Here is a 23,296-nt window from a genome sequence, read left to right on the forward strand (position 1 = left end):
AAGCACTGGTGAAATAAAAAAAAGGAGCATTCACCATAAACACGGTCCAAGATTTAGGCATATCTATTATCTCTCTCTCATTCCAGTCCCTGCTACACCAAACACCAGCTCATGTACTTCTATTATCTCTCACCAAAGTAAACAAAATATCCTGCCTGGGGAGGTCTCCTTGCCCACAGTTCAGTCTATGTGCTACTTTCAGATCAACCTTCCTGAAGGACGACTCTCATTATATGGGTCTCCTGCACAAAAACTTCCAATGAATCCCTACTGCCCTCTCAATGAAGTTCGAACTCTTCAATCTGAAACTCAACATCCTTTGTAATTTGGCCCCATCTTCCTTTGCAGATCAATCTCCCACAACTTCCTTATAAATACCCTCCACTCTGGCCAAGCTGGATGGGGTTCCTTTCCCTGACCACAGGCTCTCTGCCTCCAGTGAGCTTCTCTGCTTCTCTCCTCCAGGGAGTTTGACCTCTGGGGAGAGTGTGCCCTTTTAAATTCTTACCTGTCAAATTCCACCCAGAATTCAAATGTAACCTCAGATGCGACTTCCTTCACAAACGATTCTTGAATCCTCCTTTACTACATCATTGGCATATGAACTTCCCTTCCTCTAAAGCCCCCAACAGAATTTCACCTCATAATGGGGCACACCCCTGTTCTATTTTGCACATTAGCTGTTTGAGTTAAAGAAGTGTCCCCCACACCCCAGCACACTGCGAACTCCTCCAAGGCAGGGAGCGGGTGTGGGCTCAGTCTGATTTCCCCACAGCACCTTGCATGAGTCTGCACATATACTGAGTGATCAATACCTATTTCCTGACTAGATTACCCTGGCAGGTACTTCAAAGCTGTTTGATATAAAAATTACTTTGAAAGACAAAGGAGAAATAAAATGGGAAGACTGGGAGAGCTTTTGACTCCTGCTGCCTGCTTCTGTTGGGAAGCTGTCTGAAGAGCAGTCTCAGGATACTAACCCGGTATTTTAAGAGATGCTCCCAGCAAGCCACTAAAATGTCACTCAACCAACATTTACTGAGTTACTGCTATTTACCAACTTCTGTACCAGGCACCCTAGGTACAATGACTGATTAGAATTAATCCCTGTTCTTTGGAGGCTAACAGAGCCCAGTGAAGGAATCCTAATATAAACAGATAAGTTTAATAAATAAGGAAATTTTTTAAAAAAGGAAAAAAGCATGTGTGTATGGGCGGGGGGGGGGGGGGGGGGGGAGGGCAGAGGTAGGGAGTAGTTGACCTTGCATCTGAAAGTCAGAAATTACTTAAGAATGACAGTAATTTGCTGGGTAGAAGTGGTCATTCTTGGCAGAGCCAATAGCACCTTGTCCAGGCTTGGAGGATGCTGTGCACAGGAAAGAAATAGTCATTCAGAGTGGCTGCAGCATGGGGTGCACCCAGCAGATGAAGCTCAGAGGTCAGGTGGGACCAGCCCATGCAGGTCCTGCTAAGGAGTTTGCAAAGTTCGTTCTGTGGGTAGCAAGGAGCCAAGAGCAGAATCCTAGAACTCACCTAATATTCAATGATTCTCACCCCCTCACGTCGTCTTCCCCCATTTTCCTAGCCTACGGTAGCTCGCCTGGCCACACTATGACTTAGCTGCAGGATACCACGTGTGTGCACTGCCTGCTTATTAGTTCTGTAAACAGAGTAGAGTGCTTTCGTCTGGCAGTTTGACATTTACCTTAAATACTTAGAAGCAAAGACATAAATATTCAAGAACGGACCTTTTCAATCCTTTGGTCACTTAACTCAATATTATACTTTTACATCCCAACCCTTCTTATCATCACAAGGAAAAAAATGTACTCTCTCAAGGAGAAGAAAGAAATTGCCCTTTTCATCACAAGAAACTCACTGGGCGGCGATTTTGATGAATTTTTTCACCAGCTGCACTCGCTTGCCTAGCTGGCTGCAGAGCAGGATCTCCGTGGCCACCCAGAGCTGGACCTCATTGCATCTCTGGAGCAGGAGGCTGAGGTTCACGGTGTGCTCTCCACTTCCTTGTCTGCTGAACGTGAAGTAGATCAGCTCTTGCTGAAAGAAAACATATTCATGCCAGCATCTATTTTTAGCACATTCAAAGTCAAAGTGATACAAAAGTTAGTCGATCTTTAAGACCTACTTGGGGAAGCCACTCTCATATCACAATGCTATGAGAATATAAAATAACAATATATTAAATTTGATAGAATTTATCTTTAGTTTTAGAGCTGCTTCATTAAATAATGTTTACTTAGAATCCTTATATAAATGTCATTTTTTACAATGTAAGGATGATGCCTTTACATGAAAATCTAAGACATTCTAAAGTTTAAATCACAAGTTGAATCAAATGGAAACTTCCCAAACTGGTTATATTGGCAAATACAAGTGAAAATGAACACCACCAGTATTCATTAAGATGCGCATTAGACCCTCACTGGTACATTCTCTAGACAAGAGTTCCCAAATGTTAGCATGAATCAGGATCACCTGGTGGCTGTTAAAGCACTGATTGCTGGGCCCCACCTCCAAAATTTTCTGATTCAGTAGATCTGTGGCCGGGCCAAAAATGTGTGCTTCTAACAAGTTCCTAGGTGGTGCTGATAATGCTGGCCTGGGAACCCACTCTTTGAGAACAACTCACACTGATATAAGATACTGTCAAATCATAAACAGAGAATGAGATTAGGGCAAGGTCCCAAATTTACAAAATCCAGTAAGACCAGTAACTATTTATATGGACGGATCAAATGCAAAACAATAGAAGCGATTTGCTTCTAAATGGAAGGGTGTGCGTGTGAATATGTATTTTACAGAAGTAATTCACATTCTCCCACTGCATAAGCAGGGACACATCCCTCTCTATTAACATTTGCAAAGTCACAAGTCATTTGGCTTGAATGAACTCACTACTTGCTCAAATTTAGATTATAACGCTCAATGCTTTTTAATGAGAAAATACAATGACATTTAAAAGACATTCCAAAATGAAGTGAAGCTCAAGGGTCCCTAAGTTGGGCATGAGATCCTTCTTCAGAAGGAAAGGCTATTTTGTAATGAAAAATTTCACTATATGGCAAAGCAGATCCAACATACGGTTGCACAGAGCTGTCACATTTTTCATCTCCCGATTCCTATGAGCCTTTCCACTGGCTAAATTTATTTATTAATTGTCAGTAGCATTTTGCCTCTAACCTATTGCTTTATAAATGTTAAAGCTGTCCTCAAGGGAGAGGTTGATAGACATAAAAATTTGAAAGATATCTCAGTTTTCAAGAAAGCACTTGAAGTCTCACAGCAGAGTCTAAATTTATAGTATGTTCTTAAGTAAAAGAATGTGTGTGTGTGTGTGTGTGTGTGTGTGTGCAGGTATGTACATAAATATGATTCTTGTATAACCACTGTAAACTTCACGGAAAAATTAAAATATCAATATCAAAAGTATCAAATGTAAAATGGCTCTTCAATCCTATTAGAGCTTCATATATACAAATACATATGTATTCACACATAAAAATACAGCCTATTTATACTGCATTATACAAACATATGACTGTATTAGAAGCAAATAGAGCATGATCGTGTATTCTGATTTTCCTAGGTGTGGTCAGTCTTTCAATATACTTCAAGTCTCCAAATATCTTTTTGGGCCATGGTATCCTAAGCAGAACTATATCACCAGATGATGGATCTTCTTAAAACCTAGTCACACACAAATAGTCTTCAAAAAGAATTTACAGCTAAAATAGCACTAGCATTTATTTTATCTTTTCATTCCACTTACCTCGTGAATTGAATTGAAGAGACTCCAATCAAAATTCATTAATTCCAGAGCAAGATCCCAAGTGTTCATTCCCAAAATCCTCATCGACCTTTGCTGTGACTCCTCATTTTCTGCAAATGGGTTCTAAACCGACAGACAGAAGCGAAAGGCTCCTCAGTAATTCCCAAATGTTTGGCACTGAATTGACTGGCTGTAGAAAGGCACTAGAGGCCCAAATTAGAAAAGTAATCTTGTCTGAGTGCACTTAATATTTTCCCTGGTCTGTTCACCTTCAGTGAATTACAGCCAATTTAGGAAACAGCCTTGGAAACAGCAGAATGTGATCAATGATACTTCACTGAGTTAGTCTGCCCCCTCCCCATCAACACACGTGCACGCACAAATCTGATTATAAAACACTGCCTGGCAGACAGCATAATGAAAGCAAAAGCCCTGAAATCACTTGGCTTCTGGTAAGAATTAATGTGCCAGCAAGGCTAGTATAAAAACAAACAAAAGAAATGTCATGGTGCACTTCAATAAAGACAGACATGGCTTTTACAGGAAATATGCTCAGCAAGCCTCATCCCAGACACACATTTACAAATTTTATTAAAATGCCTGCGGAAAGCGATAAAAATTTAAACAAGAAATAAAAGATCAAAGTTACTTCATTTATATTCCATGGGGGATGATTATCTGAAGTATCTATTGCTTTCCCGACACAAATAGTATGAGTTTGGTAACAGGATTTCCTTAAAATCTGGCATGAAATTATTAAATGCCGCCACAGCATTAGTTTCACTGTTACATTTATTAAAAATTATCTGACATCTTTCCAAGATATTTGATATTTTCTTATTAAAATATAAATTCTCCCATTTGAAGGGTTGGACTTGAAGAGATAATGATGTTAAAATAGTTAATGACTTGGAAAAAAAAGAATGGGACTCTACATAAATAAATGACATAGTAAGATAAAGGAAATATTTCAGATTCCAAATATTAATCTATTTTTAAACTATGAAACAAACTATTTGCATTTTAGAAGTTTGACATTTATAAAAAATTTTCCTAATTAAAAAAAAATGAATGACAAATGATCTTCACAGAGCTTTTCCACAGCCTTGATTCTCTTCAGAGTAGGTCAAGGTACAAATTATCCCGGGATCCCCAGAGTGGGATACAGAGTGGAGCTTAGTAAGGGCGGACGGAATGAATGCATGTGAAAATACTGAGGTGTTGAGATGGGGGACAAGCCCACGTTTCTCAAGGATTGGTCTGGTTAGTTTGGGACCAGATGGATGCCATGCTGCACTGCAGACATTCCAAGGGAGAGCCAAGAGCTGGGCAGTAACACAAATTTCTACTCACTAATTTAGGGGTGTAATGGCATTTTCACCTGGCTTTTTCTCTCTAAATGTGCCCTTTACCCTGGCACTGCCCTCTGGTTATTCAAGGTTGTCCACCGCTTTCTCCAAGAAACACTTTATATTTCTCTATCCCATTCATTCAGGGCTCTAATTCCCGCTTTCCAAGAAGATTAATTAATCCATGTGCAAGGATAGTGGGTACTAGCGGTCGTTTCAAGGTTCCAGTTCAACTGAAATCTTTTAGAGATGAAATACCTAAAGTTATGATTCCAACAGGGAAACTTTGATGGTATGCAAAGTTGGTGGGGCAAACATGTGAGGGCAGGACGGCATCTGGCTCATCTCAGAATACTTCATAGCACCCACTTATTCCATTAAGACATTGCCTCCGGCCCAGATTATGTTCTTCTGGAGCTGGCCCTGGACAGTGGTAGGAGAGCTCTGGAGATGCATGCAAGGGAAATGCAAGAGAGCTGTATGTGGCCTGGAGGAGGAGGGTGTGGAAGACAGAGTCCAGGTTCCCTTCATCACCAGGAGCCCACAGCAGTTACACATTACATTGTCCTCCTTCATGGGGAGGGGTAAAGTCAAATCATTCTCATTATTTGCTCAAAGATGCTGTGCAGAGTCCAGTTTGCCATGTTTCAGTGATGGAGTTACATCATGTACAGATGCAGGACCTGTGACCTGCTGATGGACACTCAGAACTGAAAGGCCCAGTAAGAAAAAAGGTTTCCCCTTCTCTCCTTTTCTCCCTCATCATGTACAAATGAAAGGAATGTGCAGGAGCTCCAGAGTCAAACACATCAGTCTGAAATCCTAGCACTGTAGGCAGCTAGAGTAAGCTACTCAGCCTCTCTAAATTCCATAGGGAATGTTAACACTCCTATTCATTTAACATGCCTAATAAAGAATTCCTTATTAGGCATGTTAAATGATATACTGTATGTCAATTACTCAGCACATATGAATCTGGTAATAAATGTAAAAAATGACAGTGACTAATATTATTATGGTAGCTTGATATCCTGTAGATAATTTTACATATTTTTATTATAAGCAGTTTTGTTAACCCATGTGGTACATACATTCCTCAATTATGTATACAACAGGAGCCAGCTGAAAAGGCCCATCCCAGCAATGACTCTATGAAACAGACTAGGGCCATGAGTCTGGATGATATAATCACAATCTGGTAGAGCCTGCTTTTTGTGGGTCATGGATCTGAGGCCTGATCCTACCATTCAGAAAGCAACCACAATTCTGAGGTTTTTAGAAATAATAATAACAAATCATCGACTTAGACGTAAATGTTCTTAAATTTAGAACTGAAAATAACACAGTGCGGGTTCTACATTTCATACTCTTACTCTTCTATGGCATCTGATGTCCCCCTATTATGAGGCCATTTTACACAGGGAAGGCTGATAACCCATCCTCTCTTTGAGAGGAATGGTAAATGGACGGAAACAAACAGCAGAGTCTCTTTTCTCCTAAATCCACACAGGGTGCATTTCTCAACCTAATCTCCATATATGCGCCAAAAAAGAAGAAATGGAAATAAGATTCCCTGGGTGAGGGAGTCACTTTTCTAAAATCCCTTATTTTAGGGGCTCAGAAAGAAGCAGGGTTTGACTTAGGAAGGGTTTAGAATTTCTCAAGATGGGCCTCTCTTTGCTTTGCAAAAGTGTTATTTGATGAGTGTATTGTTGGCTAACAGAGGAAACAGTTCAATATATTTTTCCAATATTCATTAAAAAATATACAAAAATATGCTTTGAGTCTGACATTAGTGGCTATGGTTTCAAGTACAAGGCTAAAGGTCCTTACCAAAGTGTCTGCCAGGTCTTTCCGATAGACATATATCCGACCAGACGCTTCAAGGGATTTAGAGATGGCCAAGTCATTTGGCTGAAGTTCATGCTTTTCTTTATTTAAAAAAAAAAAGGGTAATTAGAAACACAAGAAGAACAGTAGGCATATATGGTACATCAGAAGAGTGAAATTTGCCAAAGAAACATATTTAAAAGTAAATAGGATGTAAAGTAGATTTAATTCAGTTCTGCATTTTCTGTACAATGATACCAGTGGGACTATGGACATCACTGCTCATTATCCCTCAAGTGGAACCCTCTTGTGATTCTTTCTTATAATACTTAGTCATTTTTTATAACACAGAACAGTTTAGGGAAGAAGGTAGAATTTGCTCATAATCCCATCACTCTAAGAAAATCATACAATGGTAATATTGGTAACATTTGGGAATATTTTTGTTCTGATGTTTATGTAAATGTGTGTGTGAACATACACACACACATACAGTAACAATTATTATTTATACATATACATTCATAATCGTTATGGGTACACATATACATATATATTTGCAATTATTCCATATATGGTTTTACATTCTGATTTTATTATAAGCACTTACCCACTTGTCAAAATTATTTATATAAGTATGTTTAATTGGTTACAGAATAGTCCATTATACCATCATTCAATCTTTCCTCTATTGTTGAATATTTAATGGTTTCCAATTTTTTTGGTCATATAAATTAGATGGCAAGATACTAGCACCAGGCCTGGCACATAATAGGGTCTTGATGAATGGAATCTATTATTATAGCAGCCACAATATATATTGCTGAAGTCAATAACCTTGTGCATAAATCTTTGGCTGCTTATAGATACTCTTCTTAAGATAGATTCCCAGCAGTGGAACTACTGGGTCAAAAGGAATAAATAGTTTCAAAGGTTTTGATACAAACTTCCAAGTTGCTTTCCAATTCCTATTTTTTAGAAAATTAGTCATCGAATTCCTAAAAATAGGAATAAAACTTGTCCACTGACCAACAGAGATCATTACATTTGGTAAGTCTGCTATTTTGCTAAAACCAAAAATAGATTCCCAGTTATATTTCTTGACTACTAGGGACACTGAATATTTTTCATATATTTTTCTTCAATTTATTTCCCTTATTGCAAATTGTTCTTATCCTTTGACCTTTTTTCTACCATAGTTGGAGTTCTCCTGTAACACAATAGCCTTCTTCACAGAAAAATGTCCTCCTCCTAACTTTACAAAATGCAGATGGAAATCGACTAAAGTAAAACACAAGTTTATTCCACTGTAACATAATCAGCTTCTCCTGAGGTAGCCCTTCAGTTATCCAGCATGGTTGGGAAATGCAACATCCTACATATCTTTTTCTAGATAACTTAATTAGTTCAAATGCCAAATTTTGTTTTGAACATTTCTGCTTAATATGGAGTACATAAATGATAATCTAATCTATTTTTTATGGCCCAGCATCATGAAGATCAATAGTACTGTCATGTTGGGCTGTTGACGTGTGTAGTAAATGGTCCCACACAGCAGGGCTCTGAAGTTCTTCCATCTCCTCCCTCTTTGTTTAGCTACAATTTCTTGCAACCCTCTGTGTGCTCATGTGTACACATTAAATCTGAATTTATGAGAGCTATTCCACACTTGCTATGGAATAAAATGGCATGGCTTTCTGACAGTAATTTTTCCATTTACTAAGAAATTTTTTTCTTATTTTCAGGTTTGTCACTAGACTATAGAAGATTAAAGCTGATAGAATTTTAAGCTCTGAATAACTGGCTAGGTTTCTGTACTATATCCATACACCTACCCTGGGTACAAAACAGAAACCTCCTGAAAGCTATGAGATAACAGCACCGGGCCTTTTAGAAAAATCCACAAAACATCATTGCCAACATCTTTAAACTTTTTTTGAAAAAAAGAAAATAACAGTAGATTTCACTGTCATTTCATTTTGGAGTAGCATTTAAAATATTATTTATTTAAAATTATGTAACTAGGGCAAGGAATACATTAGGCTCTGGGTTTTTTCCTTAATAAAAAGATTATTATTTGGGGGATATTAAGCTGCAGGCAGAAAGGTTCTTAACAGACAAAACTACTAATTGATGTAAAGTGATGGCAGGTTTCCAAAACTGTGAGATAATTCAAGAGATAAGTTGATACTTCTAGTGATGATTAGCAATGAGTGTGTACACATTAGACTGCCACTGCCCACCCTGACGAATCTAATTTCATAGAGTGTAAAATGGCATTTCACAGCCATCAAATAGATTGGACAGTAAAGAGCTACTCGTTAATTTCCAGATTCACATGTGGCCCTGGCCTACCTGTGAGTCAGACTCTGAAGGAGATGGGCCTCAACTGTGCTACCAAGTTCACTCAGGGTCCTTCCTTCTCCAGTACCTTCTGTCTGAATGGGGACCCAATGATTCCTCTTTGTAAAGGCACTGTCTTAAGAGGCAAATGTTGCTTTTGATGAAGCTTAATACTGTTTAGAATCATTTAATATTTTTGGTCACTTAAAATTAAATATACATAGATCTATCTGAAATATTTTATTAAAAACTCAACCACTCCCTGATTAAAATTCATGCAGTCCACATGCTTATCAAATTCTTGCTCTTTTTTTCTAGATAGTGTTTTGATGGATGCACAGTTGGGGCCCTAGGAGAGGGAGGAGGGACTCTTGTTTGTTAGGCCTTGGGAGATGGGCTGTATCTGTCTGCATATGTAATTGACTAGCTTGTAGGACCATTTTACCTGCCTCTGAGTAACAAAGCAATAGAAGCAATCCTCTGTCACGTGATGCTTTAACATCAAATATATCCTGATATCCTCCGACTCTAGAATGATAACAGAGGTAAGAGGAAAGCGGCTATCTGATCCCCTCCCCGGCCTGCCCCATCTCTGGTTGATTAGTTCACATAGCATGCCCATTTTTCAACTACTGATGCTAAGTCACTGTCTTCGTATTTTTCTTGGGGTTAATGAGATATTAAACAAAGATTGTACGCCAAAAAAGAGGTCAGCGACATTGAGATCTGACAGGCTCCAGTGAAAACGAGAGGGCCTGTTCAGGTCACGTAGATCAATAGCGTCAGCTTGTAATCTGGGTGATCTTATTCAAAACAGACAATAAACCATTCTCTGAGGATAAATAAGGCCCAACAGAAGGAAAAGCTATCATCAGACCTCACTCCCCACGTCCACCTAAAGGAACACTGCCTGTGAGCTTTTGGCTTATTGTATAGTTTGTATTTCCTTCAACAGGGAGTCTTTAAGTATTAAATTGTCAGCCAGCAATATGACTAGTTCTAGGCCGTCTTTCTTTTTCCTTTGTAATTTCATCCTTTAGCAATTTCCCAAGTTAATTTAAATATGAAAATAGAAGGCTTATCTAGAGTGCAAAATAAGAAAAGCTTTATAATATATTTCAAAACACTGGCATGCCTCTTTATGCAGTTCTTGGGGAAGAAATCCAGAATCCAACAGTGCCCAACTGTTGTCATGGAAACACCTCTGGTAGGCAGTTTCTTATTGTCACTGTGGTCACCCAGCTGCGGACCCAGAAGGGATGAACTGCATGTTTACTCTATAAAAATGTCAACTCTCACCTTTTGGAGCAGATCCAGTGAAAGATTAATATTCAAGTACAGAAAATAACTTACCCCCAGAGAATGTGACGGCCACCAGAGCCAGATCCTCTTCTGCATGCTGGATCTTTTCTGCCACAACTTTCAGGATCTCTTGGGCTGTGCTGGCAACTTTGGCCTTCACACTGACATAGGAGTGCTCTGTTATATACACGTGACAAAAAACTGTACAAGGCAAAAGAATTGTTAGTAAACAGAGAACTGTGGACATGAGGTACAGACTTCTCCAAACCAAGACATCACCTTACTAGTCTCTTTAAACATGCACAACTAGATTTACATATTTATGTGTGCACATGGGCGCCTGAGGGTATATGCATACTAATGTGTCCTTGCACACCCGAGATGTGGATGTTATACAGCTGGTGAACAAGCATGAGTAGTACTTAGGTTTCTCATACAGCAATGAGAGACCCACGTCATGCAAGTATGCCCTCATGGTGGAGATGGCCTGACCAGAATACACTGGAATCTGTGGGAGATGGACTGTATTCTTGAGTCCTTTCTTTGAGCATTATTGAGATCTCCCAAAGCAGTATATTAAAAAGTCTAACTTGGGGCTGGCCCCATGGTCGAATGGTTAAGTTCACGCGCTCTGCTTCAGCGGTCCAGGGTTTTGTCAGTTTGGATCCTTGGCGCTGACAAAGCACTGCTCATCAAACCATGTTGATGCAGTACCCCACATAGCTCAACCAGAAGGACCTACAACTAGAATATACTACTATGTACTAGGGGGCTTTGGGGAGAAGAAGAAGAAGAAGAAAAAAAGATTGGCAACAGATGCTAGCTCAGGTGCCAATCTTAAAAAAAAAAACACAAAAAAGTCTACCTCATACATTTTTATTTTATACTCCATTTCTGGACAGTCACTGTGGCCCAATCAAGAACACTACAGTTTGTTATTAGAACTCTCATAAGCTTATCCAAATAGCTGTCATTTGCCATGGTTTCTGTATTCAGCCTTCTTGATCATTTAAGAATGAGCCCCTGAATCAAGATCGTGGTGAGTTTAGTTTCCAAATAGAGGTCACACTTCTAGTCTTTTTAATTTCCTTTTTATTGTCTGCAGTGTGAATAATTATTACTAGGACATTTCACTATCAGGGTGAACAGGTCCTGGAAAAATTTTTCTTTATGATTTGATAGCAGAAACTGTTTTAATAGCAATGGAGATAATTGACATGTTATCTGCTTCCTATCTCAGCTATTCCAAATGTATAAACCACTGGCTTCTTTAGAAAAGACAGAAGAACAGTAATATACTTAGATACTCTTCTCTTCTATACTGCAAAAAAAAAAAAAAAGGGGGGGAGTGAGAGTACAGCTCCTAGAGAAATTTCATATGCAATTTAAATGGGACCACAAAAATAAACCCAGGAATGTTTTCAGAGAAATGCAAATGAAGCCAAAACCTAACTGAGTTTACACGTACAAACGTCAAAATAAACACACCACCAGGAGGCACTGACAGCATTTTGTTTTTGGTTTGGTTGAGTGTGTCACTAAAACAATAGCATCTAACAAACAGGTGTTTTATACGTTGTCAACAGACTTCTGAGAGACAAAAAGGCTTTTTACCTTCCATAGAAAAATGGAATTTTTGAGCAAGGCAAAGATCTGCTCTACAAATCACTAAAGATGAGGCAAGTTTACAGTTTGCTTAATAAACTGATGAACGAAAAGAGGCCAGGATCGTGAAATACTCAAACTCTTTGAAACTCAGCTTGAAAAACTATATAATTAAACCGTAAGGCAAATGGTCAAGGACGGTCAGCAAGTAAGGAGTTAGGAGGTAAGGTCACTTCCTTTGCTCTTTCACTTGGTACAGATGTTACTTATGATACAAGAGTCCCATTGATGAGCATCATTATATACAAACGCAACATAACAGAAGAAGCATCCTTGTGACATTTTGCTGGTTAAGTGTTCAAGAAGTTGAGCAAATATTAAATGTGCACACTTAGAATTTTAGCACATTGAGAAAGGCAAGTTAACAGAGAAAGTCTCCAAGTCACAATAGCGTGAACGTTTTAACTGCTCTAAGTGCTTCCCAGCTCTGCACTTGACTCAACCTTCTTCCAAACAGGAGGAAACCATTTCCTGTTTCATTATAAAATACTAACGTAGAACAGCACGTCAGCACCTTCTGGGTGCTAAAAAGGTCTTTTCCCTTGTATTGACTGAGCAGCCCTCTTCAGGGTGGGTCACGAGCCCTCTCGGCACTGACGGGCAGAGACTGAGGACATACTGGCTATGTGCCACTGCCCAGCACAGCCTTGCCTTGAAGGAATTGCGATTGCACATCCTTCCTTTAATTATTCTCTCCAAGATTTTCTTCTCTAAATCTCAGGGATTGACTCAGCAAAGCCCTGCACATTGGCTTTAGTGGACTTTCCAGTTAGTCATAGGCAATGGGCTGACAGAGCAAGGAAGAAGGCGGCCAAGAGGAAAAGGTTGCATGTCCAGGCAATTTTGCACCTCTCCCTAAGAACGCAGGAGGCTCTTTGCAATCTCCTTTCCTTACTTTCCAAATTAAAAATGGCTTTGGTCCCTGGGGCACAGGTATATGATCAAGAAAATTGTAATGCTCAAAGCAAGAAAAGGAAAACCATCATTTTTGATGTTAACGTGCCTTTCAGAGTGTGACAGCTGGAAATGGTTAAAGGCAGGCTGATGTGTTAATGTTGGAGAATGAGGGTGATTAACTGCGACTCCACCTACCCAAAACCCTTGTTAAAATCATACTCACTTTCCTCTGTTTCAGTCACAGTTCCTCTGTGTTGGAGCCAGTTCTCCTTAAGACTGAATTGGTGGAAAAGGGCTTTATTCTGTGAGAGGGGAGAAAGAGAACAATGAATGAATGTATTCCTGCCCTTTGGAAAACCACAGCTGTTTACAACATGTTCCAAAAGAGCTGGCCAATTTTTTCTTTTTAATATGAAATCCACCCATCCAATCTTAGAGGAATAAACTGGGAGTTGCCTCTATTAATGCATGTGGAGGTGGAGAGTCTGAGCACTATGACAGACCTTGGCCAAGGCCAGTAGTAGGCAAAAAGCCCCTATAATTATTCCCTGCGACATCCTGGAGAATATCGGCATGATTTTTACTAGATACTACAAACATCCACAGATTCTTCTCCTGAAAAAGACATTGTTTCCACATCCCAACATCAACCTTGCTTTTGGATAAAGCAACCTTGGGATGGTTTCATACCTCTGCTGTAGTGCAAAGACTTTCTTAAGGGAAAAAGCTTCATTATTCAATATGATTATCCACCTGACACATCAGCTTCTACAAAACTTGTGCCTGACATCTCATTTGCATTTTTCCCCTCAAGTCGAATAGGAAACACATTCCTTCTTGCGCTCCTCTGTTTTTCTGTTGTGTCAGAAGTGCAAACCTTTTCCTTACAGGACTTCCTTACTCTTGCAGTCAAGATTCTTGCCTGGGTTTTTTCCTTTTTTGCATTGACATTTAAAATTCAAATTGATATCACTCTAGAGACACTGGGGAAACTCTGAGATTCCAAAATGCACCACAAAAATATGCAGAATGTCATAGGCACATGGTGAAATCGGATCTGCACCAGCACAGGGAAACTGAAGTGCACAGGAGAATGCCGGCAAGCCGCAGCCCCAGGCTTCTCCCACCACAGCCCTGTTCTGCTTGAGGTGCTGTTCATTTTAATCACGAAGAGATGCCAAAAGAGGCTAGGCAAGGTCTCCAAACCAGATCACTGCACTTCAGATAGAGAAGAGTCTGCCTTACCTTCCTTTGCGGTGAATACTCATCCACAGTGCTGAAAGGAAGAGGACAGGAAGTCAGTCTTTGTCTCAAACCCAGAATAACGCAGTTATTGTCATGGAAGACTAATTTTCAGGCACTGGGCAGAGGTTTTTGCTTTTCAAAAAGATGAAACACATTAATTTACAATGTATAACATGCTTGACATCGGGCTCTAGATTTCCAGTGAACCAGGAAGAAAAAAACCTATCTACTTAACAGGTATATTTTGCTTCCTACCCCCAGAAAGTGAGCAGTGAGGGAAGAACTGGATTTATTCAGTCCACAAAAACTCGAAAAGTTTTCTCATATGTTAGCAAATTTTAGGTGAAATTATTGTTATTCACATAGCTAAATACGTCAGCCAAGGCACATCTAAAAGATAATGTTTCTATGTGGACCTGAGGGACATTCCGCAGGTCCCTAGCTCAAATTTTACTCCAGAATCTACAGATATTTCATAATTTTATACCAAAAAGGCAAGAAGCATGCCTTAATATCATTTTCTTGTTTTAATCTATTATCTCCCATTTTTATGTGTTTTTTTAATGGAATGTATTAAATGTATTAAATTCCATTAATGCATTTAAACCTACGAAACCATGAATTAAAGTTTCCCAACAGGCCTGACTTGTAGCACAGACCAACTTCTGGGGGATTATTTTGATTTAAAGGCTGTCTTCTTTTTCTTTTTTGTTCATTTGTTCATATTTTCACACTAGCCTTAGGCTATGGAAACTTACTATAGTGTAAATTGTGATGAAAGAACCGCAAAATTCACTACACATTTCTTACACACTGTTCTAACTTGCACCTCATTTCTCAATTTCTAAATGTGTGATTTTTGTGATGGTGGACTAAGGGTTACATACGATTTGTTTTCTCTCTAATCTTAATTTATACACACATTTAATTTGCAACAGGATTTCCCTTTACTAAAATTAAGTCAGGCTTTAAATGTCAAATCAGTAATCTGAAAGGCCTGAACCAACATTTTCTATAAGAAATGCATTTGTGACTACTGAAATCTTAGAAGTTTTTAACAACTTGACAAAAGATGTGTTTCACATTTACTAAGTAGAAACTACACTGTTTCCCTTCAGATTAACTTTGCAGCTGTATCTGAAAACTGAAGAATGACTTGATGTTTTCATTTACCAAAATTAATATGGAGAGTTAGTGGTAAATCAGAGTAAAGTCAGGTATTGGCAATTTGAAAGACTAATCAAAGACGTTGAGGATACTTGCACATGCCCAAAGTCACTGAGTAAATGGTTTTCTTTTTTCTTTCTAAATTGATAAAGAAACCTCAGGGAATCCATAAAATTGAGCTTTTAAAATGCTCCATGACTTGATGCAACCTATTTATAAAACTTTTTTCCTACTCCATTAAAGCCTCCAAAATGACAAGTTCAATATTTACACTTTTGAAATTAAATAATAATTTATTAAATTATTGTTTTTGTGTACCCAGGTTATGGCTCAGCTTGTTTCTACTGTATCAAGCAGGGTTAAAAAAAATAAAAAGTCAAAATGAGTTTGATTTAGTGTTCATTCATTTTGAGATATAAAAACAAAATACACAATTTGCTACTAGAAAAGATAAGGAATCAAGATGAATCCCAGATTCAAAATGTTCAAAATGAACTGTATAAGACACCTCAAATTCTGTCACATTTGCTGCTTTCTTTCCTTAATTGCAATAAGGAAAATTAAATACTTACTGGCGACGGTGCATTCCAAGTATCTTTTGAAATTCTTTCAATTCTTTTTCAAGTATTGGGTATTCATATACATCATCCAGTACATTCCTGTATATGGTCTGGGGGAAAAAGAAAACTGGCAACTGAATTGGTTTAATGCCCATTTTGTAAGGATTAAGACATTCATACACTGGTCATTCTGCCCAGGGAAATAACGAGGAACCCAGGACAAGGGAGGGAGTTAAACCAGGTACCATGAGACCCTGAGTGGGATTCCACCTCTCCTAGCCCCTCACTCAACTGGCATGGCTCTCTAGCAGCTCTTAGGGGCTGTAGGAAGGGAGTGCTGGAAACTTGGAGATCTCTGGCTCACTACTCAAGATTTCTGTGCCTACTCTATATTTTAAAAAATAATATCCATGGAATCACTTGGTAGGGAAAAATCAATTGAATTACCCAATTGTTTTGAAAATAGTAAGTTTAGTCAAAGAGTTAGTCAAAGAGTTGAGTCAAATAACATTAGTTTAGTCAACCAGTTCTTAAGCAGGTGTCTAAATGATATCTGAATTCTGAATTCAAAGCGGTTTCCTTCATGAAAAGCAGAATCAGTTTAGACACTTGACTATTCTGGAATAGAACTCTTCCTTGCACAGATTCCATTCTACCCCTTCTCTCTGTTAACCTACACACCTAGTATGGTTTTGGTGGCCAAAGGACTCCAACTGTCTACAGATTATCTCCAGAGAATCATCTGTGTTGAAAAGCCTATTAATGATTAGAAATATATCAGTTTATCTAACTCCAAATGTAAATCTAGGTTAGTATCTCCTTTATAAGTTATTATTGCTTAAAATTCTCGAAATACATCATACTCTGAAAAAGGTTTATAATGTATATATTATCAATGTAGTTTTTAAATGACAAAATTTTATCTAAATATTGTATATATGAGACTGGTTAGTCCAAACTTTTAATAAATCTCAACATATTAAATAGTATCAAGTTTTAAAGTATGTTTTATTTTACCTTCCTTAATTACTTTTTTGCAATAAAAAATTCCCATGAATTATGTACAATAACCTTAAATTAGTGAATGTAAAATTTGCTGTCTACATTTTTTCATAATGAATGATTTAAAATTAAAAGAAAATTTCTATCTATGTACAGAGTACTGGGCCTCAGAAGTCAAAATAAATGTATACTTTCTTTGAATCACAACTTGAATATCACAAAAAAGTTGAATGCTACCCAAAATGAGATTTTTTTAATGTATAATTGAGAATAAAATCTGTTATTTGGCATCAAAGAATATTTGGAAGTATTACATTACCTTTAAAAACATTTTTGAATGTTCATCTTCATGTAACCAGTCTTTGTACAGAGCAATCCACTGGGAAACAAGATGTAAGACCTTACGTTTTCGACAAGGAACATCTGAGTTTTCTTCTTTGCCCTGATACTTCTTAGCAGAATAGGTGCAAATGGTTAAGAAAGAATATTACGTTGTTGAAAATGAAAATATATAAGAGATCCATTTATTCTTGCTAAAGCATATTTGCCAAAGAATCTACTAGTATCTAAGCATGCAGGAAGAAAAGAACACTTGTAGGGAGAGCAAAAGGTGTGCACTGAGAAAAGCAAAAGTAAATGGAGAAAGATGATTTACGTACACTCAGTGGCAGGCCATGAAGATAAGGGTTAGACAATCCCATTGACACAGCTGACATACTTCCACAGGCAGCACAGGTTAACGCCACCTCAAAGATTCCAAGGGTGGCTCCAAGAGAAGATCTGGCCTCACTACATAGGTGAACATTATTTCCATAATGGTTAGATCAGAACGAGGCCAAATACCCTTTGATCCTCAGAAATTCACATTCTGTAAAACAAGTTACTTCTCAAGTAGCCCCCAATAAGCCCAGATTTCTAGAGCATAATTTGTGATATGATTCAAATGCCCATGCCTGGGAATTCACTTGAAAAAAAGTTTTGGATGAATGTGCAAACATAAGAAAAAAAGACTGCTAATTTTCATTTTTTACTGGAATAAAAAAAAAAAAGAATACCCTAAATGCCTCAACCACTGAGGACAGTTAACTAAATTATTACATGTCCACTTAGGAAGCTATTCGGCAGCCACAAAAATGATGGTCCAGCAGTATATTTACTGATATAGAACATGCACAACATACTGTTGAGTAGAAAGCAAGTTAAAAAAAGAATATGTTAGGATGATCCATTTGTATTAACAATGCTTATTTATGTGAATAGTTTCATTACCTGGAAAAATATATATTGAAAGTTAACACAGGGTTCTCAAGGTAATGAGATTTCAGAGTACTTGAATTATTTTGTAATAATAAAATATAAATAATTATAAATTATAATAATTATACTCATAAGAATTTCCTAATTTGTATACAATGACCACATGTTAACTATGTTGTTAAAATTATACAAAAATTACAATCTCAAAGGCATTGTGCTTAAAGTCCTAGGAATGAGATAGAAGCATGGTGTTTTCCAAACTGACTTAGTGTTTTTGTCCCCAAAATGATCATTTCTGAGTATCTGGACACATGGAGAGCTAACTAGGAACAGGAAATGCTATGGTACCAAACACATGTAGGCTTTGGTATTGTTGGACAGGATTCTATATTCTTTAATGCTGGTATATAATTGCAAAATAGGAATAAATTCTATATCAGGCTTTGTAAATATATTAAAACATAATTCAATCACTGTCTCCTCAACTTTCGAAAACACATTAAGATGATCTGATTTCTTTTATTTCTACCTATGAAATAAACCCAAGCAATACACAAAGAATCTGTTAAAGTATCTATTTCTTCCAGTTTTTCACTTAGAAGGCAAACTATAAAAATTTATTCCACATTATTTCCACTTATACAAATGTTTTCTTCTTTTCCTGTGAATATAATGGCTTCAAATAATATAAAGAAAACAATCTGGAAAATTAAGAAATACTAACAACTTCTTTCTTTAGGTCAGCATGTGTAAGTGAAGAGAGCAGCTTTTTATTAAAGCTGCATATCCGTTCTGCAGTTACGGACCTGCAGGATAAAACAATTTCAGGGACTGAAACTTCAACTCTCTTCTCCACCCATAGTTACTACCATTTATTTGCTTAATCTTGTTCTCCATCCTATAAGCTGTATTTTTAAAAATATTAACTGATTAAATTTGCAGTTGTTTTATTCTGGTTTTCTGTATCAGGGTATATTCATTCTTTCACATTTTTCCCATGCTAGATTTTACTGATTTATAAATTTTGCTGAGAGAGGGGAACAGTGGGAAGGCATTGGGTGAGTTATAACCTCAGTGTAATGCACTGAACATTAGCCAACCTAGGGCTGTGAGCTTAAATAATGCTATTTATAATGCTAAAAGCTGAAAGGTATTAAATCCTATTGCAATAAAAATATCCATCCAAGATATCCAGACATAGCACAAATGCAACTAATCTATAAATAATGTGCAAAAATGATGGGGGAAAAAGCAACAAAAAATAGCTTGGACCACTCCTTAGAAGTTGATAGTAGCGGGATAGAAAAGGTATCTTCACTAAGATGTATCTAAAAATACTTGGATTAAATATGGATACTGTAGTTTTGTTTGTGGTTTGTATTACTTCATAAAAGGCAGAGTCTGCAGATATACAGAAATAGCCATGTAGGAAGACTCCCGGCTTAAAATGTTCTGGATTTCATGGGTGTTGATGTTTAGTAAAATGGCTGCTAAGAATCAGAACTAAATTTTCATATAAAATGTCTTAATCAAAGACGCAAAACATGTTTATAGGGCCAGCCGTGGTGGCCTCATGGTTAAGTTTGGTGCACTCTGCCTCGGTGGCGTGGGTGCAGAACTACACCACTTTTCTGTCAGTGGCCACGCTGTGGTGGTGGCTCATATACAAAAAGAGGAAGATTGGTAACAGATGTTACTTCAGGGTGAACCTTCCTCAGCAAAAAAACCCCCCCAAAACATGTTTATATCTAAGTAAAGTTGTAGAGATTCTTTAGGGAAATTCTATGAGGTATTCAATTAGTCAACAATAATCACAAATAATATTAGGATCATATTTGAAAACAATAGCTTGAAGGCATCTAATTTGCTGTAAAATAAACTATGTTATTTAACGATGGTAATTCCTTTGGAAATATATTATTAAAATGTAGATAAAATTAACTCATAGATATTTTTCTAAAACATTTTTAAAGAAGGAGAAATTGAAAATCTTGTACTTATTACTAAATTTCTTAGTAACACCCCACTTGAAAGCTGTGGAAGAAATCTGTCTTATTGAAATTTTTTTAATTCAAAATAACTAATAATGTTTCAAGATCAGTTTTATGAACTGGTTCTAAAAAGTTTCAAAATATCTCTAGCTTGGCTTAGCCATGCAATATAGTAAAGGACTAAAAAGTAATCACCATTTCTAGCTTACATATTTATCAAGAGAGATTTTAGTTCAATTATGTCCTTGATGGAGTTGTAGAGTACTTGTTTATAGGAAAGGCCTGTCAAGTGGGGAGAAATGTAACAATTATCCAACAGGAAAAGAATATTACCAAGACCATTATCATCAGAGTTCAGTAAAACTTCAGTATATACAAAAAAAAGTCCATCTTCCTAAAAATTTTCATATGGGCTCTAGTGGAACCTTTAGTTGGGTTTAATAAAAACCTAACAGTTAACCGGTTACTTAAATGCTTCTGAAGCTGCTTCCTTAAACACTGTGAGGTAAGAAGCCCATTTGCAGACTCTGAGTTTACTTACTTGGCTTAGCTTTTTGGCCTTTCAATGTGTCTATGTTGCATCTCTTCTAGTTAGTGGATAAAATCCTAACACTTCCTTAACTCGTCATTAACCTTTTAATCACATCCATCATTCTAAGAGAGCTGGGACAAAGCTCTGAAAAGATGACATTTGATTACATGGGGTAGTTAGACCTCCCATATGTGGGGAATGGCTTGTCCCCTGGGACATTTGCCCAGAAACATGACAGCACATATGTACATTTTCACACACAAGTGGTAGAGCACTAACTGACTGCTTGTCTCATAAGTTCACTTATTGCCAATCCACTCTACCTCTCGATTCTGGGGTTTATTCAGTAGGCTGAATTTCCCTCCGGGTTTCTAAAGACTTGAGACATAGGTTTGAAGATATAATATAAATAGTACAATTTACCCGCAATGTAGAATGTGAAAACAGCAGCTCTGCATTTCTACTTCCCCCTGTCTATTCTGTCTCATTTCACCTTTTACCTTGGATATCATTACATTAATATTTAACATATCCACACTCTACTGTGGGTTGAGTAAATTAAGAAAGGCAGTTAATTCCTAATGTGAGACATCTGTCGGAGAAAAAGCCGACACAGCATCCTGAAGTTAATGAAGGATATTGCCTTAACAGCGCCTGGCACAAGTCATCAGTCGTCATGAAGACAGTGTACGTGAGAAGGAAGTCATCAAGGAGGGTCTCTGCAAAGGAAGAGAAACAAACACAAGGTAAGCAAAGCAGTAATAAGAAAGGCAACTGCTCATCCAGGCCCAGAACAGCGTGCACAACAGAAAGATGATAAATGGGAGTGGTAGTGGGAGGGGTTTGAATAGGAGAATTTTAACCACAAAATACATTATTTATTTTTTATTTTATTTTTTGTAAAGATTTTATTTTTTTCCTTTTTCTCCCAAAGCCCCCCCAGCACATAGTTGTATATTCTTCACTGTGGGTCCTTCTAGTTGTGGCATGTGGGACGCTGCCTCAGCGTGGTTTGATGAGCAGTGCCATGTCTGCGCCCAGGATTCGAACCAACGAAACACTGGGCCGCCTGCAGCGGAGTGTGTGAACTTAACCACTCGGCCAAGGGGCCAGTCCCTACATTATTTATTAAAGTTAAGATTTTTTAAAATTCCTTACACAGAATGCTTCAAGCAAGGAGAATTTTTTGTTGTAAGGTTCTCTAAATATACAACTTTTGTCATCTTTTTTTTTTTCTTCTAAAACATTATTTCTATTTGTGGGTAAAGACATTATACCGCATAAATAATGTGCTTTTAAAAATAAATTTTAGAAGATTTTTCAGGTACATACTCCAGTCCTACAGGGAATGAAGCCTGCATGTTCTAATAAATTAAGGCTTTCTAAAGCCATTTACCTAAGTCTAGGGCAAGAAGAATGGATAATAAAACCCAGAGGACACAGAACAGGTTCCAAGGCCATTCACCTTTATCTCTCAAACGCAACTGTAAGACGTTGGGAAAGTGGTGAGTGATTTTCTTAATGCTGTGAAGAGAGACAGAGCTGAGTCCAGTTAAAAATGGAGAGCAGGTACAATGAATCACAACATGTTCCTTCCTAATTCCTTTTCTACCTCTTCAACAAAAACAGGTTCCATTTTTACTGCCTCTTTATCTTGAGCATTGTTGGAAAATTCTAGCTTACATGTAATATGGACCTGCTAAACAGGCAAACTCTGACCACCAATATAATTCCAAACTGATAGAAAAGATTATAAGCAGAATGCAAAATGGAGCTTTTGCCATAATAGTCTTCATCTAATCTCCTTAACTTAAAATTCATTTTACTATATGATTTAATTTTTGTATCTTTTACATTCTGGACATCAAGCTTTTAGTTATTTGAAACAGTAATAAATTGTAAGAATAATGAGCTTGTATACTCAATAGGATTTATGCTCTCTAAGATCTACATCCTAAAAATGTGTAAGTAGACAGAATTACCCAGTGCAGAGCATGACAGCTCAATGTTGAAGACTGGAAAAGCTCCAGAATTTTTAGAAATAACCAGTAACATTTACTTTAAAAGCTGATCAATGAGAAACAACAAGGCTATGTTTATGAATACAAAACTCTGATATAAAAGTTGTGAATGACATCTACAGTCCTATTATCAGCTGCAATGGTTACTTTATTTCTATATTTTGTTTGGTTGCAGAACATCAAGATAATCCTGATCCACACAGGGAAGTGGTTGTAAATCGTATTGTTTAAAAATAAAAAAAAAAAAAAGCTTGCTTTCTAATTGCAAGATATTCTTTTTTTCTTTGAGATTGGCACCTGAGCTAACATCTGTTGCCAATCTTTTTTCTTCTTCTTTTCCCTGAA

The 23,296-nt window shown here is 37.4% G+C and overlaps 1 protein-coding gene across 2 annotated transcripts in view; it reads right to left on the minus strand.

Moving 5' to 3' along the window:
- The window catches only part of RAPGEF5 (Rap guanine nucleotide exchange factor 5), a 221,175-nt gene that overhangs the window by 24,525 nt on the left and 173,354 nt on the right, over positions 1 to 23,296 (minus strand). For both annotated transcript variants that reach the window (XM_046669359.1, XM_046669358.1), the window contains exons 12-20: positions 21,571 to 21,649; positions 17,470 to 17,614; positions 16,161 to 16,258; positions 14,422 to 14,452; positions 13,400 to 13,478; positions 10,666 to 10,815; positions 6,973 to 7,070; positions 3,791 to 3,913; positions 1,880 to 2,058 (exon numbers count right to left, since the gene is read on the minus strand). In XM_046669359.1, the coding sequence (XP_046525315.1) occupies positions 1,880 to 2,058; positions 3,791 to 3,913; positions 6,973 to 7,070; positions 10,666 to 10,815; positions 13,400 to 13,478; positions 14,422 to 14,452; positions 16,161 to 16,258; positions 17,470 to 17,614; positions 21,571 to 21,649 (982 nt within the window). The remainder of the gene's footprint in view (positions 1 to 1,879; positions 2,059 to 3,790; positions 3,914 to 6,972; positions 7,071 to 10,665; positions 10,816 to 13,399; positions 13,479 to 14,421; positions 14,453 to 16,160; positions 16,259 to 17,469; positions 17,615 to 21,570; positions 21,650 to 23,296) is intronic.

Source organism: Equus quagga, chromosome 8 (genome assembly GCF_021613505.1).
Source record: "Equus quagga isolate Etosha38 chromosome 8, UCLA_HA_Equagga_1.0, whole genome shotgun sequence".
Taxonomy (NCBI): domain Eukaryota; kingdom Metazoa; phylum Chordata; class Mammalia; order Perissodactyla; family Equidae; genus Equus; species Equus quagga.